This window comes from Artibeus jamaicensis, unplaced genomic scaffold, assembly GCF_021234435.1.
Source record: "Artibeus jamaicensis isolate MK-2021 breed Jamaican fruit bat unplaced genomic scaffold, CSHL_Jam_final contig_373, whole genome shotgun sequence".
In the NCBI taxonomy this organism is placed as follows: Eukaryota; Metazoa; Chordata; class Mammalia; order Chiroptera; family Phyllostomidae; genus Artibeus; species Artibeus jamaicensis.
The window spans coordinates 502,367-522,128 of NW_026521807.1; the positions used below are offsets into that span (position 1 = coordinate 502,367).

Genomic DNA, 19,762 nt, shown 5'->3' on the forward strand with positions numbered 1-19,762 from the left:
AAAGGAATTCCCATCAGACTGTCAGCTGATTTCTCAAAAGACACCTTCCAGGCAAGGAGGGGCTGGAAAGAAGTATTCCAAGTCATGAAAGGCAAGGACCTACATCCAAGATTGCTCTACCCAGCAAAGCTTTCATTTAGAATAGAAGCTCGGATAAAGTGCTTCTCAGATAAGGTCAAATTAAAGGAGTTTATCATCACCAAGCTCTTACTATATGAAATGTTAAAAGAATCTATCTAAGAAAAAGATAAAAAATATGAACAGTAAAATGACAGCAAACTCACAATGATTAACAACCACACTTAAAACAAAAACAAAACTAAACTAAGCAAACAACTAGAACAAGAACAGAACCACAGAAATGGAGATCACATGGAGGGTTAGCAACAGGGGAGAGGGAAAGGAAGAGGGAGGAAAGGTACAGAGAATAAGTACCATAAATGGTAGGTAGAAAATAGACAGGGGGAAGGTAAGAACAGTATAGGAAATGTAGAAGCTACAGAACTTACATGTATGACCCATGGACATGAACTAAAGGGGAGGAATGTGGGTGGGAGGGGGTGTGTAGGGCGGAGGGGAGTGAAGGGGGAAAAATGGGACAACCATAATAGCATAATCAATAAAACAAATTAAAAAAAAAACAACAAACACCTGTGCCCTGGCTGGTGTGGTTCAGTGGATTCAGTGCTGGCCTGAGAACCAAAGGGTCTCTGGTTCCGTGCCCTGGCCAGTCAGGGCACATAACTGGGTTGCCAGGTCCCCAATGGGAAGCACGTAAGAGGAAACCACATATTGATGTTTCTCTTCCTTATTCTCCCTCCTTTCCCTTCTGTCTAGAAATAAATTAAATAAAATCTTTAAAAAACCCCAAAACTCTGTGTTAGTCTAAAAATATGGGCCTTATACTGTTCTTTCATATCATTTCATAGTAACTATTTTACTGTGCATGTGGTCTCCCACGATTTCCCCGACTGGCCACTGGAGACGGGTCGCACAATGTTACTGAATGGACCCCCCCCTTTTCCTGGGGGCCCCTGTACTAGGTTCACCTTGCCTGCTGCCAGGGAATTATAGCTCTCTATGTCAGAGATTGGTGAAAAGGAAAGGAATTATTTATTCAAAAGTTATACAGACTTAAGAGTAACAACTTACTGTCTTCATTCGAATCCCAAAGTCCCTCAAAACATCCACAAACACACACAGTCCTTCCTTCCCCACTTTGCACGGTCTGGGGATACTGTATCTCGGGAAAAGAAATAGAAGTCCATGGCTCAGGTAGCCTCCAGCTCTTCCCAGTAATCTGTGCTGGCAGGCCTCCCTTGGTTCCCTGCACCATCAGCTGTGTTGCTTCCATGATCCCCAGTTCTTAATCCAAAACCACATGGCACCTTCTCATGGCCCACCAGCAAGAGTTCTTTCACCCCTTCCTTCCTGCAGCATCCCTCTTGCATTCTTCCAAGCTGCTAAGAGAGAGCTCTGCATCACTGCTATCTTGCTTTCTGGCTTCCTAAGCCACGTGGTTCTTCTCTGCTAAAGCTGTATTGTGATTTTTCTCATGGCTGCCACACTGAGTTTAAATCTCAGCGCCAATCTTCCCCTGCAGCCCCATTTTCAACTCCTCTCACAATTGGCTACACTTGCCAGCATTCCTGTATTTTTCTAGCTTTTCTGAACTGCCATAGTAAGTCCAGGCAGGCATGGCCCTATGGTGTGGAGTCAGTCATCTCCAAGCTCTTATGTAAGCTCTGTAACCAGGGGGAGTTGCCTCCCAGTTACATCCTGGGTGAAAGTCACTCCCTTCTCCCCGGCTTAAAGCAAGGCCACAGCTATTTAACATATCTATCAAACCAGTTAAAGGTTATAGATATGTTAAATGACCATTCTAGAGGTTATCTGCAAAACTGTTGCTATGCAAAACAACTCTCAGTGGCCCTGCTCCATGTGTCCCACCCCCAGCTCAGACTTGTGGGGGTGAGGACATCCCATATTTTTAATATTTCCTGGACACCCTGAGTTCTGGACCCCATTACAAATCCTTTTTTTGGGCCCCCCCCCCGGCTGCACCCTCTTACATCTTGAAATATTTTATTTTACAAAGAGGCAAAGTTCTTTTATCAACTGCATTTTAATCAAGTCTATAATCACGTCATATTAAATTTGGTCATTTATAAACAGTCACTGTTTAACTCTAATTTATTTGCAAATATATCTTTGGATAGGTTCGTAAAAAAGACTCTGACTTAGTCTAAAATACAGATATCTAAGTAGATCATATCTTTAAAGCAAATGAAGATTTATAGAACCTTAAATGAATAACTGGAATCACAGAAATACTAGCAAATAAGACAAACAAATTGGTTATATGGGAGTAAAGATAACTGTTATTCTTATGACTTTGTTCCAAATATGGCTAATTTTAAGTCTTTTTGTTTTCCAGATATAAGAAAACTTGTTTCCCCCCCCGAACAATTTGTATGTTATACCCTCATAAACAATATTGAAACATTTACATTTTCTCCCTACCAAATCCTTCTAGAATTTGGAAACTGTTAATAAGTATTATTTTCATGGCAATATAATTATTTACATGACTCCAATAAGAATCTATTCTGTTTATAACAACACCAGTTTCCAAATGTGGTGTTATTAACTAAGTCTGGGTATCTCATGATCAAAAGAGTCATGACTGGACTTCGGATGTCACCAGAAAGCCTTACGGAATTAAGACTGACTTTTGAAGCCAGTAAGAGCCACTTGGAAAAATGGCTTGGCACTTTGCCTGGTCATGTCATTCATGGCAGCCTTTCCAGGTAAGGAATGAAGGTTGCTTTCCTGAAAGATGGCAGGGAATGAACCTCAGGACATCTTGGGGACCTCAAGAACTTGAAGAATCCACTAAGACTTATCGGTATTACAGGCAAAGTCAGATGGCTACTGTGTCACTTGGCTTCTTTACCCTGAGAAACTGATTAAAGCACAGTTTGAAGGATCCTTGTAAAGTTCCAGTAAAGCAGATCTAAAAGAGCCTATATGATCAGTTACTATTCTTGTTGTGTTCATGCAAATAATCAGGCCAAATTGAAACTGGACTTATGTGCAGCCTCTTTAATAAAATGAGAGTAAATCTTAGGGAAAGAAATTGTGTTTCAATGGAAATCACAATGTCCAACTGTCAACCACAAACTGATTAAATCCTAGTTTTTCTAGTTTTCTTGTAAGCTAATGTTTCATTTTTTTCTTTTATCCTTTGACTTGAAATTATTGAAAAGTACTAATGCAGTGTTAGCCACCCAGAATTTACCTACTATTCTACCTCTCCCTTTAGGGATTTTAAGGTCAATACCTGGTCCTGGTTTTCCTGGTTCTTTTCCTAGGATCTATAGCAGCCTTTTTCTTTATTCTTGTTTTTAGGCCATATCTCCTCAAATATCTCATATCCTTCATTCAATGGAACACCCAGGCTCTGAGAGATGCCCCCCAAAAATAGCTTCCAGCCACAGCTCTAGCTTTTCCAGCTGTCTAATCCTACCCTCTTGCCCTTAATGAGCCCTACCCAGACCCACAGGCAAGAAAAACTCTACAGCCCTCAATTGCCTGAAGCAGTTACAGAAGAACAGACCTTCATCCCTACTCACCAAAAACCAAAACTAGGCCAGGTAAATAAGAATAAATCTATTTTAAAAAGAGGGGAATGAAAGGGTAAACACAGAGGCATCTGCTGTTATGGTATCATTCTCTGAGCAGGCCTCTGACCTTGTAAACATGACTCCGATTTTACTCTTCTGAGTTGTCCCCAGGACTGGAAAACACCAGAAGCAAGAACATAACTAATCACTCCCTGTAGCCACAGGCAGAAGGTAACAATGGAACAAAAAGCAGTCTCTGCTATTTTGCCCCAACAGGCCGGGGCCACAGAACAGCAAGCCTCCACCTTGTTTTAATCCAGTTAGAATCCAATAGCAGTTCAAAGCTCCCACCCCTCAATGCTGGTGTATTTCTCCACACCATACCCCCTTCTTTCTTGGAGAGTGAATAAAAGCTTTATTCTGTACACTTTATGCTCTTGGAGAATTCTTTCACAGCCCGTGTCACTGACTACCCTTGCAACTTTTAGATGGCAAAACCAACAATCAAAATCAAAAGACCTTTTAAAAATTATAGAAGGAGGAAAATAACTGAAAAATGAAAAGCCAACCCCACACATCTAAATCAATAAGAAAAAAAGGCCTAATGAAAAATGCCAAGGAACATGGACAACTGAGTCATTAAAGAAGGGAAATGACCAAAAAATATTTTTGTAACAGAGCCCAAATCAATCACATGAAAAAATAAAGCAATTTTCTTTATTTCAATCTAGTAAACACAAGGCCTCCTTTTACTCTGCCTGCTCTTAACCCGTGAAAGAAAGTTGTGTTCATAGAAGTGAAAGAAAAAGTATGTAAACTCTACTTATATATTGTTGGTAATAAGTAAACTGGTACCACATATTGATGAATTTTTAAAAGTGGGCTTTTAAAATATTTTCTATGATCTTCCTCTAATAAATATCTATTTTATTTATAATATGAAAAAAATTGGTAATTTTTAAAAGTTGATAATTTTACTCAAATAAACCTAAAATGGCAAAACAATCTGCTTATCTTTAGAATTAAAATTAAAATTATAATAGCTTGTATTTCAGTAATCTGGTTAAAACCCCAGAGAATAGCTAATTATATAATTTTTATACATCTAGAAGGAATAAATTGACAGCTTAATAATTTAAAAATATTACAGCTCAAGTCTCATCACTATGAAATTTTAGCTGGAAATAAATTCCAACATAAAAAATATTATGTCAATAGTAGCTTTTTTCCTTTCTAGAATAGAAATAGCAAAAAATTTTTTTCGATTTCCTTTAATATAATCTAACTGTAACTATTTTCATCCTATTTCAATGATACTCCTTAGTACATTAAAAACAATGCTCATGTCATTTCATAACATCAACAATGTTAATGACAATTACCAGATATATTTCTTACATGTTTTTTCTCTAAAATTATATGATGAAAAAATAGCTCATAAAATTTTAATATGTGTGTGTACATATGAAAAGAAAACTTTATTAAATGCTTAACAGAAAAACGAGAGGAAAGAAGTTGGTTTTACACACTGTCAAACATAAAGGCAAGGCAATTAGAACACTTCATGCTCTGCTATGGATAAGACCTCACAATACACTGCACAAGCAGAAATCTTTTGTCTGTATGAAGTACTCAGCTTTTTCCTCCATAGGTTGCTTTTGTTTAAAAAAGTGAGTTAGAAGAGAACATTAAAAATGATGGTCCTCAGAGGAAAGATAAAAACTTGTTTTATAAAGTGGACAGGCCAAATAATGAACCTTATAAAGCCTATGCTAAACTTTGTAGGCGATACCAAAATATCAATTTCAGAGTAAGCCCAGCATTTATATACTGTCAAATATACATTTAATTTTTAAAAAATCAAAGAATTATATATTTAGAATCTTTAAAGCTTACAAAAGTATTACTTAAAATTTAATCACTTTTGTAATAGGTATGCTTATGTGTTCTTTCTGAGATCAAAATATAACTAAATTCATACCTCATAATCTGGTCCTCCAAAGTGGGATTTTTTCTTAAGTTCTGTCATGGCATTTTTGTAAGCTTCCTCTATTCTTCTTCTTTTCTCAATTTCCTATTAAAAAAAAACAAAACAAAGTGACATGTTTATCATTTAAAGTGGAGATTTTCTTTGCATTTCACTGAAATGTTATTATGACTTGGCCAAAAAATAACTCTACTCCTATGAAAAATGAGTATTTTTTTCTTAGCTACATATTATATACAAGCTACCATTTAAATCACCACTACAATCATCTAATAGGTAGGTTATGTATTTAAATGGTTTAAATAACTGCCAAAGTATCTATGTGTTAAAAAACATATATTATTACCAGAGGAATGCCTCCAATATATTCATATGTCTGTTTCCCCCCAAATAAAGCCAACATTCACTATGGTATAAAGAAAAAACAAACAAGTAAGTAATGGATGCCAAGAAGAAAATAACCCAATCAAGTAGAATCAATGAATGCTAAAAATACATTCTAAGAAAAAAACTGATACTGATAGACAGCCCGTCCGGACTGCTGGGAGTGTGCTGCTGAGGGAGGCGAACAGAAGGGGTCGTCAGGGAGACAGAGCTAGATCATGGGGATGGGAGCTGGGATCCAGTAGTGCACAGAGCCACACACCTGGTCCGGGATAAAGGCTGGAGGTTCAAGGACTGAGAGCATGCAGCAGGTCAAAAGAATGCCTTCATGAACCACCCACAGCAATGGCAAGCACACTGAGTTTTGTAGCACAGTGCCAGGTTGTACTTCAATGGGATTGTGAGGCTACATTGTCCATGTAAATAAGCATGTGCCTTGCAGACACCCTCCCCCTCCCACTGAGGCAGCCCCTGGCATTGCCTGAGAGGCTATGTGGGATTTGCAGGGTTCCTTTCTCTGCCAGTGTGTGCAACTTGCTGCATGCAGGGACTAAGACATGGGAGGCACAGAGTCGATGGAGCGCCAAGGGAATCTCCCCCATTCGTCATGATGGTGGCAGAGGGAGGCTTTACATTGAGCACATGAAAGGCTAACAAGATAACTGGATAAGGAGCAAAGCTCTTGCCCCCGTCCTTCCAGTACCAAATTGGGGGTGGGACCAAGGAAGGTAGGCACTTGCACCATAGAAATAAAGATGGTATGGAGAGGTGCTGGACCATAGAGGCCTGACAGTCTAGCCTGGGGAAAGAAAGGATTGGTTGGGAGGTGGACCCACCCAAAGTGTGTGAAAGTTTGGAAATTTAATTGGTCATTCTGAGAAAGCACTTGGCCTGTCCCACACCCAAAACAAAAACAGTCCTAGGGGAATGAAGAAATGCTCTCCTGCTCCTTACTTGCTGCTTGGGACCTGCACTCAAGAGGATGCAATGCCCTCTCCTCTCCATGGGCCAAGTGGCCTTAGTAGCTGCATGGCTCATGGCCTCCAGGAAGGCGTCTCTCTCTCTTGACAACCTGGTGAAGCATTCATCCATGCATCTGCACGCTCTCCCAGGAGCACACAGCTTTTCGGCCCTGGGAGCTTCATGAACATGGCTATACTAGCTCTACACAGAGTCTCCAGGAGGAAGCTTAAAGTTGGACAGCAGCTAGAAACAAGCTAATCTACCTGGATGACCATTGCCTGTGGGCTCCAAAGGTTGCTACTCTAAAATGGAGCAGAAACTTTGGGCACTGCCTTTTGTTTTAGTTATGCTGAGGTCAGCTGGGCTTTGTCTGGATTTTGCAGAGGATATGAGCTATAAGACAGAAGTCTCCCATTCTCCAAGATTGTGCAGCACAGGAATAAAACGCCTTTTCTTTTGCTTTCACACCTGCTTCGAGTTTGCCTTTTGTGGCATCAGGCAGGCAAACTCCCCATTTTGTGGTTAGTAACAAAATTTCTTATACTTTCCCACCATTGGTTAAAACTATTTTAGAGCTGAAAAAGAGCTTACATTTTTACCTAAACACTCTCCTTTTATAGACAGTCTATAACTCTAAGAAGTTAAAAAGCTGGCCCTGGCACCAATCTCACACTAATTTCAACAATGGGCTGCACTGTGTCAAATCTGATACTGAAGTCTGACAAGCTTGTAAAGAACTAATGCCTTTAGTCAAATGCCTACCACAAATACTTAAGGGCTAAAAAGTCCATACTGAACTCACACAAACTAACTACTTCCAAATACCCTCCTTGAAATAAAGTATTAGTTCATTAGTCCAAAGATTAAGTGCTTATTGTATACTCAAGAGGAAATGGGACTAAAAACCAGAATGGCTAAATATTTAAGAATATCCACAAAAAACTGATAGTATTAAGTACTGACAAGGGTGAAAAGCAACTGGAAGTCTCATCTATTGCTGGTGAGAGTTTAAGATTTTATTTATTTTTAGAGAGGGGAAGGGAGGGAAAGAAACATCAATGTGTAGTTGCCTTTCGTGTGCCCCCTACTAGGGACCTCGCCCACAACTCAGGCATGTGCTCTGACTGGGAATCTTACTGGCGACCCTTTGATTCACAGGCCAGTGCTCAATCCACTGAGCCACACCAGCCAGGGCTATTGCTGGTAGGAGTTTAAATGAATATAACCACCTCATTCATTCATTCGTTTGTTCATTTATTTTTAATCCTCACCCAAGGATATACTTATTACTGATTTTAGAAAGAGAAACATTAATGTGAGAAACACTGATCAGTTGGTTGCCTCCCATACACACCCCAATTAGGGATCAAACCCACAACCTAGGTAAGTTTCCTGACCAGGAGTTGAACCAGCAACTTTTTTCAGTACACCAGATGATGCTCCAACCAACCTAAGCAACCCAGCTGAGGTGAAACTGATGTAACCACTTTAGAAAACTGTTTCTCAACATCCACTAAAGCTAAGCACATACCTCATGAATCAACAACTGTACTCCTAGGTATGAGGTCTGTGCAGAAAATGTTCAGCTATTATTAATATAACAAGAACGGTTTTGCACGACAGTGATGTAACCTGGCAGCCAAGGAGAGTGGACTGGAATGTGCATGCATAATGATGAATTTACTGTACTAGTCAGTAGGGGCTGCAGACCCACTGAGTGAGAGTGTGTACTGTGTGGCTGCTGCATTAAAAATGAACGAGGAGAGAAATGAATCTGCATTAAATTTTATATTAAGCTTGAACATTCCTCCATGGAAAGTATTCTGATGATTCAGAAGGCTTTCAAGGATGACGTAATGAGTACAATACAAATAGAAGTGTGGCACAAATGCTTCCAAGATGGTCAAGAATCTGTTGAAGGTGATCTGTGTTCTAAAGGCCTGAAACAAGCAGAACACCTGAGAATGTTGAATGTATACAGGCTACAGTCAACAAAGACTGGAGACTGGCAGTGTAAGAACTAGAAGCTGATCTGGGGACTCCAAAATCTACTGTGTCCAGATTCTGATGCAGGATCTTGGCATGAAACATGTTGTGGTAAAATTTGTTCCACAGTTTCTGCTACCAGAGCAGAAGGAACATCATGATGCAGTTGCTAATGACCTGATTCAATCAGCTACCAATGAACCAGGTTTCCTCAAGAAAGTCTTAACTTTGGAGAGGACTGAAGTGTCACTGTCTTATGTGCATGTTTCTTGTGTCTTCTTCAATAAATGTCTCTATTTTTCAAGGTACAGGACTGGATACTCTCTGGACAGACTTCACACCCAAGAAAAATGAGTGCATATGTCCACCATATGCACAAGAATGTTCACAACAGCCAAAATACAAAAACCAAAATGTCCATCAACAGGAAAAACAAATAAATTGAAGTCATACAATGAAATACTACACCACACTAAAAATGAATAAATTACCACTAAATCTAACAATATGAATAAATCTCACAGTCAATATTGGCTTGGGGGAGGGGGAGGAATAGACATGAGTGTTTATTGTATGAATTCATTTATATGCTGTCCAAGAACAAACAAAAACAATTTGTGATTATGTAAGTTAGATTCTCTTGAGATGGTGGCATAAACGGGTAGGGGAATGAAAGAACCTTTTTGGGTGCTATGAAAGTTCTATATGTTGATCTGAGTGGTGGTTACAGGGGTATATACAAATGTACAAAAATCATCAAGCAGTACACTTCAGATTGGTTCACTTCACTGTATGTATGAACATATCTTAACTGAAAAGTAAAAAACAGCATAGCACTATATTAAAAAGACTTATGGAAAGTGAAAAAGCATGTGAAATTACACACTTGTGAGTCTATTATGATAAGCAGACACCTAAAATGAATGTTTTTACGCAGTGAGATTAGATATGACTTAAAATAATGATCCCTTAGTGAAGGATAAAGAGACTAAAGACACAAAGTTCTAAATAAACTAATCTAAATGAGTTAAATGATTCTCTTCAACCATTATTCTAATAGATTTAAGGGGTTGTCTTATTTTCTCAATACATTATTTTTTTGGTGTATAGGGAATCTTCTAAAATTTCAGTTTCGGTCACACTGGTATAGAGTTGAAATCTCTGAATATAGAATAATATGGCTCCAAAATAATGATGAAATGCTTGTACCTTAGAAGGATGTTTCTATGCCTAATTGAAAGAATACATATGCACATTCTGTCAGCCAATATAGTGTACTGCACTTGAGAATTCTGAACAATTCTCTTTTTTTCTAAACATGAGGACCTACTTAAGTAAACAGTGATATTCAAATCCTGTGGCCATTCTGCCATTATATCAGTGATGACGTTGTTTTCTTTCTTTAGTGTCCTGCTCAAATTGATAAGATCTTCAAATACTGCAAACAATAAGACTCTCTGACGAGTAAGAGTCTGACTGATGTCTGGCCTAGTATCTAGAACTAAAATACAGAAAACAGTAAAATTCTTTTAATTCTGCTACGTAACACCTCTGGACAAGTCTCTGGGCCCCAGTTCCTCTTCTCTATTATGGTAGCCCTGGACTAGAGCTAAATAAATTCTCTAAGGTATGTTTTGGTTCTAACATTTTACAATTTTACTGATGTTGAATTATAAACAAAAATATTCCTACTGAACAAATTCACTAAGCTATACTTTATACCAGAAACTAAATATTCATATTGCAATGTTATTAGTGCTACAGATAAACAGAAAGCAAATGTTTACTGAATATAATGTATGATGAATGATACTACAAATGACCTTGAAAAATATACATAGCTACAAATGGAGTAAGTTAATATTTAACTTGATTAATTAGTGTTTAAGTTAGTTCATATGTCTTAAATGCAGCTTCATATATCACACAATAAAGCTAGATAATGTTAAATGACTCATCATTTCTATTTCAAAGTATTACTATTAGCATTACAAAATGTTAATATTAAAATCCTATCAAGAATGCACACACTACAGTAACTAAATACTTATCTGGTAAATCTCATTAGCACAACTACTGGGTTAAGATGCCCACAAGTTTCAGGGGAGTACTACCACCTGATACTTCTATCAGTCCCAGTACATTTTTTCCTAAGAAGTTACTTTGGTTTAAACATTCAATTCATACATAAAACTTAGGTAAAATCTGATTATTTTTTCCTGTGCAACCCCGCTCCGCCAGCTGCTGGTTTCTCCCCTTACCGGTCAGGCTGAAGAATTTGTTGTTAACAGACTTTTGAAAAGTTCAATTTTCTGTGTTCTGGCTGTGTTTTCTGTTGCTAATATTTAGTTGTCTCTAAACTTGGTTGTGTGAGAAAGCACGGCGTCTCCCCCTTTGGCTCCATCTTGGCCTGATTATTTTTTAAGAGAAAGAAAAACGAGGCTTACCTTATCCAGTCTCTTTTGCCAGCTGTCCTCACGTTTTACCATTAGTTCAATACAATGAGAAAGTGTAGCAAGGATTCCAGCAGTAGTGGCTTTAAAAGTTATTGCCTCCCCTTTAAAGTCTATGCCATTAATTCCTTTTGGTGTTACCTGTGGAAACACTGAAAAAGAACGTTATTCACTGAAAATCTTTCCAATGAAAAAATAATTCTTTGAAACTTAAAATTAAAAACTGTTTGGAGAACTAGCAAGTCAGAGTAAACTTTCAGAATATATACTGCCTCGTCTTGGCAAACATTAAGGAATTTCCATTCACACTCTATCATCAAAGAAGTTTGTAGCAGCAAATAGTCCTTTTTTTCTAGATTCTGTTTTCTGAAACCTATTTTCTGTGCTGTACTCAGTGAATAAACTTATAGGAGTAATACTTTAATAATAATACTGACAGCTTAGAGTATGGCCTATTTATGGCAAGAACTATGTTACATTCTGAGAAACCTAGAATTTAAAAAATATCTAAAGATAAACTGCACAGTTGAATAAAACAATATAAAAATTTTAAATAAATGTTCACATTTAAGTCCAAGACCAATGCACACATTAAATCATTTTTTATGTTCATATTTCATAATATTAATTAGGAGTTAGCCTTTGAATGAACAAGAACATAGTATTCTACTATTAGCTACTACAAAAACATTGCAATAGAACTCTTATAAATGAAATACGGATACTTCTACCTTTAAAAACTCGTATGTAGACATGACAGAAAAATACAATTCATAATAGAACTGATAAACTACTTCACTGAAATTTAAAATGTATGCTTTTCAAGGCATAGTTAAAAGAATAATTGCAGTTATGTGAGATGGGTAAGTCTAGAGATCTAATACACAGCATGACTATAATTAATAATGCTGCACTGAGTACTAGAAATTTGCTAACAAGTAGATTTCAGGTGCTCTCATCACCAAGAAAAGGTAATTATGTGAGACAATGTTAATTAGTTTGACTACAGTAATCATTTTTGTATGTATGCCAAATCATCACATTGTATACCTTAACTGAGAGAAAATCTTTGTAAAGTCTATGTCTGATAAAGGATTTATAACCTTTATAAAGCTACATTATAGATCAATATAGACTATTAACATAGTCTATATTACAATATAGACTATATTGTAATCCCCAAACTCAAAAACAAGAAAATATATAACCTAATAAAAAACTGGACAAAAAATTTGAATACACATTTCACCAAGGAAGAGATGACAGATAAGCACATACAAAGATGCTCAATACCATTAGTTATGGTAGAAATGCAAATTAAAAACCACAGTGAGATACCCCTACAATGTATGAGAAGACTAAAATGTAAAGACTGGCCATGCCAAGTGCTGACTGAGATTTGCAGGAACTGGGCCCTCCTACATGGCTGTTGAAATATACTTTGGCAGTATCTTGAAAAGTTGAGCATACCTCTACCATATAGTTCAGCCACCCCACTCCTAGATATTTACTCCAACGAACAGATGAGTGAGTACACAAACTGTGGTGTATCAACATAAAGGCATACTACTCAGCAGTAAAAAGCAATCAAATACTGATAATATGTGATAACAATGATGAATCTCAAACTAAGAAAAAAGCGAGGACAAAAAACCCATAACCTGTGTAAGTCCATTTGTACTGAATTCTTAAAAATGCAAACTAACCTACAATGACTTAGAAAAGAGATCAGTGGTTGTTTGGGAAGAGAGGAGATGACCAAGGGGATGTAGGAACATTTTTTGAGGGTGATGGACACAATAATAGTCTTTTTCAAGAAATCCTTACCTATTTTTATTGATTTTAGAGAGAGAGGAAAGGAGAGAGAGAAACACTGATCACTTGTACCCCTGTACCACACATTCCCTGACTGGGGATCAAACCCACAACCTAGGTCTGTGCCCTGACTGGGAATTGAACCCATAACCTTTTGGTATATGGGACAATGCTCCAACCAACTAATTCACTGGGCTGGGGCAATAATGACCCTAATTGTGGCAAAAACATCAAAACTTACCAAATTGTACATTTAAATATGTATGGTTTATTGTATGTTAATTATATCTTAATAAAGCTGTTAAAAACACATTATTTTATATATATATATATATATATTTTTTTTTTTTTTAAAGATTTTATTTATTTACCTTTAGAGGGGAAGGGAAGGAGAGGGGGAGAGAAATATCAATGTATGGTTGCTTCTTGTGCGTCCCCTGCTGGGAACTGGCCTGCAATCCAGGCATGTGCCCTGACTTGGACCTGAACCACAGTTGTTTGGTTTGCAGGCCCGTGCTCAATCCACTGAGCTACACAAGCCAGGGCAAAACATATTATTTTATTTTCATACTTTCCCTTAAAACTTTTCTGTCATTGTAACTTCTATATTTTCTACCACTCATGCCAAGATTGTGTTTTTCTTTTAACTGCTTTTATTAATAATCAACTTAAACACTGAAGTCATCTGTGTCCTATATAAGATACTGCGTGCAACTGTGTAACAGTGGACCCTCCCTGATAAATCCTTCTTAATTTACACACCTGTCAGTACAAGATGAAAGAGCAACGTGAAATGTCTTTGAAAAAACTCCAGAAATAGAGAAATGTGCTGTTTCAGCTGCACTTAATACTTTCAGCAGACACCTGAAATCCTTTCAAGAATTATATAGGGGTTATGTAACAAATTTTTAGGCTTTCACATAGTTGACATTTTCAACATTTAGTGTTTCACACATAGTAAAGTCTCTGAAATGAATGTCTCATGTTACATTCTGTTTGGAAATGGAAGTATGAAGAAAAGAAGTCATCTTAATTGGCCATCCACTGGGCTCCTCTAAGTACTGATTACTTGGATTTTTGTTCCAAGTCTCTTATACCTTATATTGTAAAACTATATTAACACTGATAGTAAAACTTAAGCAAAATCTCAAAATATTGATAATTTTAGATGAGCAAATGTATCTAATATTGCAGCTAAAAATAAGGAAAAGATGATCTTAAAAAGACAAGCTGACCATGTTTACCAGAATAATGATCATTTTAGTAAAAGAAGTAAAAAATATGTGAATGTAACCAAGCATATAAATGGCAGAAACAAAAGAAAAAAAATCTATAACTTTCAAAGCACTTAGGCTCCAAAAATTATCATTCAGATTTATAGTTCTTTCAGTTGACCTCTGCTGCACACACTTCACTAATCTTTTTTTAAAAAAGACTGTATTTATTTTTAGAGTGAGGGGAAGGGAGGGAGAAAGAAAAGGAGAGAAATATCAATGCACGCATGAGAGATACATCAACTGGCTGCCTCTCACATGCCCCAAATTGGGGACCTGGCCTAAAACCCCGGGAAGCCCTGACTGGGAATCAAACCTGTGACCTTCCAGTTAGCAGGTTGGTGCTCAGTTCACTAAGCCACACCAGCCAGATAACTTCAATAATCTTTTAGAGGTACTAACATTCAGACAGTCAGGGAACCTGTAAGATAACGTCAGAAAAAATGGTGGTAGAAGCACTGTAATCCCTTCTTTTCATTAAGACTCTGAAATACACTCTTTTGAATAGCAGACAACCTAAGGGGCAATCCTCACAGTTTCTATGCTCAGGAGTTTCTCGTTTCTGCACATGAAGAATATATTCCAAATGACCATGCACCCCCACCATACAGGGGCAGAAAAAAAATGGTGTAAAAGTCCTTCTGAACATACAGGATGACAAATTTATTTTAATCTCTCCTCACCTGTCTACTATGACCCTGATATCACTTACAATAGGGTCAAAAAATCAATTGGTTTGGGACTACTAGCCTATTATAGATTTGATTATTCTAAAGAAATAAATTACATTTGGCTAAGAAACTATATTTAAAATTCTCACATGAAAAAATCTGTGAGCTAGGCCTGGACAGCATGGATCAGTTGGTTGGAGCACTGAACCGTAACCAAAGGGTTGCAGGTTTGATCCCCAGTCAGGCCACACATACAAATCAACCAATGAATGCATGAATAAGTGCAATAACAAATTGATATTTCTTTCTCTCTTGTCCTCTCTCTCTACAATCAATAAATTAGTAAGAAAATATTACAAATAAAAGTTTACTCTTATATTTTTTCTAAGATTTTTCTTAGCTACTTAATTCATTTTGAGTACATTTCTGTCCTCGGTGTGAGGTAGGGGTTCAACTTCATTTTTTTTACATACTGAAATCCATCACTTGAAAAGACCATTTTTCCTCACTGAATTGTCTTCACACTCCTGTGAAAAACTGATTTACTGTAAATGTGTTTATTTCTAAACTCTCAATTCTATTCCACTAATGTATATGTCTCTGCTTATGGTAGTACCATACTTCATTGCTGTTTTTGTACTAAGTTTTGAAGCTGGAAGTCTAGGTCCTTCTACTTTGTCCGTTTTCAAGACTGTTCTATTCTGAGTCATCTGTATTATATGGATCCGAAGTGAATTACAGGATCAGCTGTCCACTTTTACAAACAAACAAACAAACAAACAAACAAACAAACAAACAAACTACCTGGGACTTCAGTAAGGACTCTATTAAATCTATAGGTCAATTTAAAAAATACTGAATTCTTTTATTTTTCCTTCTTTTTTATTGTTGTTCAAGTACAATTGTCTCCACTTTCTCCCCTCCACTACCTCCCAACCCTAGCCATAGTGAATACTTAACTCTTAATAATATTAAGTCCCATGAACATAGGGCATCTTTCCATTTATTTAGGTCTTCCTAAATTTTTTCTAATGCTTTGTTATCTTCAGAGTAGAAGATTTGTGCTTCTTTTGTAAAACTTAGTCCCTTTTGATGCCATTGTAAATGAAGTTGGTTACTAAATTTTATTATCACAATGTTTGGTGCTGGTGTATTAAAAATACAACTGATTTTTAATATTGATTTTATATACACCCTGCAATTTTTCTGAACTTATTTATCACCTCTAAGTTTTTTTGGTGAATTCCTTATATTTTCTCTATACAAAATAATGGCTTCTTCAGAATATATGTCTTTTATTCCTTTTACTTTTTAAAAATTATTTTATTGTTGTTCAAGTACAGTTGTTTCCATTTACTCCCCACCACACCCTCCCCCCACCCCAGCCAAACCCATCTCTCTCCCTTGCTTCCATCCCTCCTTGGTTTTGTCCATGTGTAATTTATAGTTGTTCCTAAAAAACCCTTCCCCCCATTATCCCTCCCCACGTCCCCTCTGGTTACTGTCAGATTGTTCTTAATTTCAGTGTCTCTGGTTATATTTTGCCTGGCTTTTTCTTTTGTTGATTAGGTTCTAGTTAAAGGTGAGATCATATGGTATTTGTCCCTCACTGCCTGGCTTGTTTCACTTAGCACAATGCTCTCCAGTTCCATCGATGTTGTTGCAAAGGGTAAGAGAGCTTTCTTTCTCTCTGCTGATTCCTTTTAAATCTGGATGCCTTTTATTTATTTTTACTCCCCAGGTGTCCTGGGCAGAACCTCTAGTACAATGCTGCAAGTGGCAAAAGGAACATGCTTGTCTTGTTCCTCATCTTGGGTGGAAAGCATTCGGTGTAATATTAATTGTTGGCTTTTCAGAGACAGTTTTTATCAGGGTATCCATTCCTAGTATATATATGTGTGTGTGTATATATATATATATATATATATATATATATATAGACACACACACATATATAAAACATACATATATAACACACACACACACACACACACACACACATATAAAAAGATCATGAAAGAGTATTAGATTTTGTCCAATGATTTTCGGCATCTACCAAGATGCTCACTGGTCTTGGTCTTTATTCTATTGATATTATAACACTAACTGATTTTTTTAATGTAAACTAAGTGTGCACTCTGGGAGAAATCCCATCTGGTCATAGTGCATAATCCTTTTTCTATGTTTTTGGATTTGGTTTGGCAGTATTTTATTGAGAATTTTATGTATATTCAGAAGACATATTGATCTGCAGTTTTCTTGTGATATCTTTGCTTGGGTTTGAAATCAAGGTAAAACTGGCCTCCAATTCTATTTGTGGAAAGAATTTGTGAAGAACTGGTATTAAATCCTTTTTAAACATTTGGTAGAATGTGCCAATGAAGCCATCTGGGTATAGGCTTTTCTTTGTGGGAAGTTTATTACTCATATATCTTTCTTCCTTTACTATTGATCTATCTGCATTTTCTTAAGTCAATTTCAACAGTCTATGTCTTTTTAGTATCTTAGGCCATTTTATTTAAGCTTAAGCTACTGCATTTGCTGGCATACATCTGTTCACAGCATTCATCTATAATCCTTTGTGTTTCTATAGTCAGTAGTAATGTCTTCCCATTCACTTCTGATTTTAGTAATTTGAATCTTCCTCCCTGTTTTCTTGATCAGTTTAGCTAAATGTTTATCATTTTGTTCTTTTCAAAGAACCAACTTATAATTCCACTGAATTCCTGTATTTTAAAAAAATTCTCTTAGTTTTAACATAAAGGTGTTCCAGCTACAAATTTCCAGCTAAGCATTGCTTTAGCTGCAGCCCATAAATCTTGATATTTTTGTTTTTATTCAACTCACAGTACTTTCTTTTTAATATATTTTATTGATTATGCCATTACAGTTGTTCTATTTCACCCCCTTCATTCCCCTCCAGCCTCCACACCCCTCCCCCACCATTCCCCCCTTTAGTTTATGACCACGTGTCTCAAGTTCTTCAGATTCTATATTTCCCATACTATTCTTGCCCTCCCCCATCTATTTTCTACCTACCGTCTATGCTACTTATTTTCTGTACCTTCTCCCCCCTTCTTCTCCCACTCCCCTGTTGCTAACTCTTCATGTGATCTTCATTTCTATAGTTCACTCCTGATCTAGCTGTCCTCTTAGTTTGCTTTTGTTTTAGGTGTGGTTGTTAATAACTGTGAGCTTGCTGTCCTTTCACTGTTCATGTTTTTAATCTTCTTCTTTTTCTTAGGTAAGTCCCTTTAACATTTCATGTAATAAGGGCTTGGTGATGATGAACTCCTTGAACTTTATCTTATCTGAGAAGTACTTTATCTGTCCTTCCATTCTAAATGAAAGCTTTGCTGGACAGAGCAATCTTGGTTGTAGGTCTTTGGATTTCATGACTTGGAATACTTCTTTCCAGACCCTTTTTGCCTGCAAGGTCTCTTTTGAGAAATCTACTGACAGTCTGATGGGAACGCCTTTGTAGGTAACTGTCCCCTTAGCTCTTGCTGCTTCTTGGATTCTCTTCTTCATTTTAACCTTGGCTAATGTAATTCTGATGTGCCTTGGTGTGTTCCTTCTTGGGTCCAACTTCTTTGGGACTCTCTGAGCTTCCTGGATTTCCTGGAAGTCTACTGCCTTTGCCAGATTGGGGAAGTTCTCTTTTATTATTTGTTCAAATAAGTTTTCTACTTGTTGCTTTTCCTCTTCCCCTTCTGGTACCCCTATAATTCAGATGTTGGAATGTTTAAACATGTCCTGGAGGTTCCTTAGCCTCTCATTTTTTAAAATTCTTGTTTCTTCATATTTTTCTGTTTGGTCATTTTTTTTCTGCCTTCTGGTCCACTCCCTTGATTTGAGTCCAAGTTTCCTTTCCATCACTATTGGTTTCCTGTGCATTTCCCTTCATTTCAATTAGTTTAGCCTTCAAATGTTCCTCTAATTCATGACTAAAATCAACCAGTTCTGTGAGCCTCCTGATCACCAGTGTTTTGAACTGTGTCTCTGATAGGTTGGCAATTTCTTGTTTGCTTAGATTTATCAGCTCTGGGGCTCTGAGTTGTTCTTGAGCCATGTTCTGTTCACACCTGTTACATATGAGGAGAGGTGCCTTAGTTGTTCGCCAGAGCGGGGCCACGCAGGTTGCTGGTTTGTGATGCTGTATGTGGTGGCGGTGTCAGAGAGGGAGCAATAGCGGTCCCCTCTGCTGCTTCCCACCGCTGGGGCCTGAGCGGTCTGTCTCAGTGCTCGCTCCTTTGCTGGTTTGTCTACGCAAATGTGTGCCCATGGTCAGCCTGCCACCTTGCACCCTCACTGGGTCCGCCCGTCGCTACCCTACACCTGGGATTCGCCCTTGGTTGCCTGTGGGCCTGGGTCGAAGGGATCTTTTTTGCCTGACCCACTCTGCTGCTGGCTCTGCCCCTCTTACCAGTCTGGCTGAATGGTTCGTTGTTGTCAGACTCTCGTATTGTCAAATTTTCTGTGGTTTGGCTGCATTTTTTGTTGCTAAAACTTTGTTGTTTTTAGACTTGGTTGTGCAAGAAGGCACAGTGTTTCCACCTACGCCTCCATCTTGGCAGAAGTCTTCTCATGGTACTTTCTAATT

The 19,762-nt window shown here is 37.5% G+C and overlaps 1 protein-coding gene across 4 annotated transcripts in view; it reads right to left on the bottom strand.

Moving 5' to 3' along the window:
- CERT1 (ceramide transporter 1) overlaps positions 1–19,762 on the bottom strand; it is a 115,782-nt gene that overhangs the window by 30,046 nt on the left and 65,974 nt on the right. For all 4 annotated transcript variants that reach the window (XM_053664427.1, XM_037163410.2, XM_037163409.2 and 1 more), the window contains 2 exons: positions 11,394–11,551; positions 5,608–5,700 (listed from right to left, as the gene is read on the bottom strand). In XM_053664427.1, the coding sequence (XP_053520402.1) occupies positions 5,608–5,700; positions 11,394–11,551 (251 nt within the window). The remainder of the gene's footprint in view (positions 1–5,607; positions 5,701–11,393; positions 11,552–19,762) is intronic.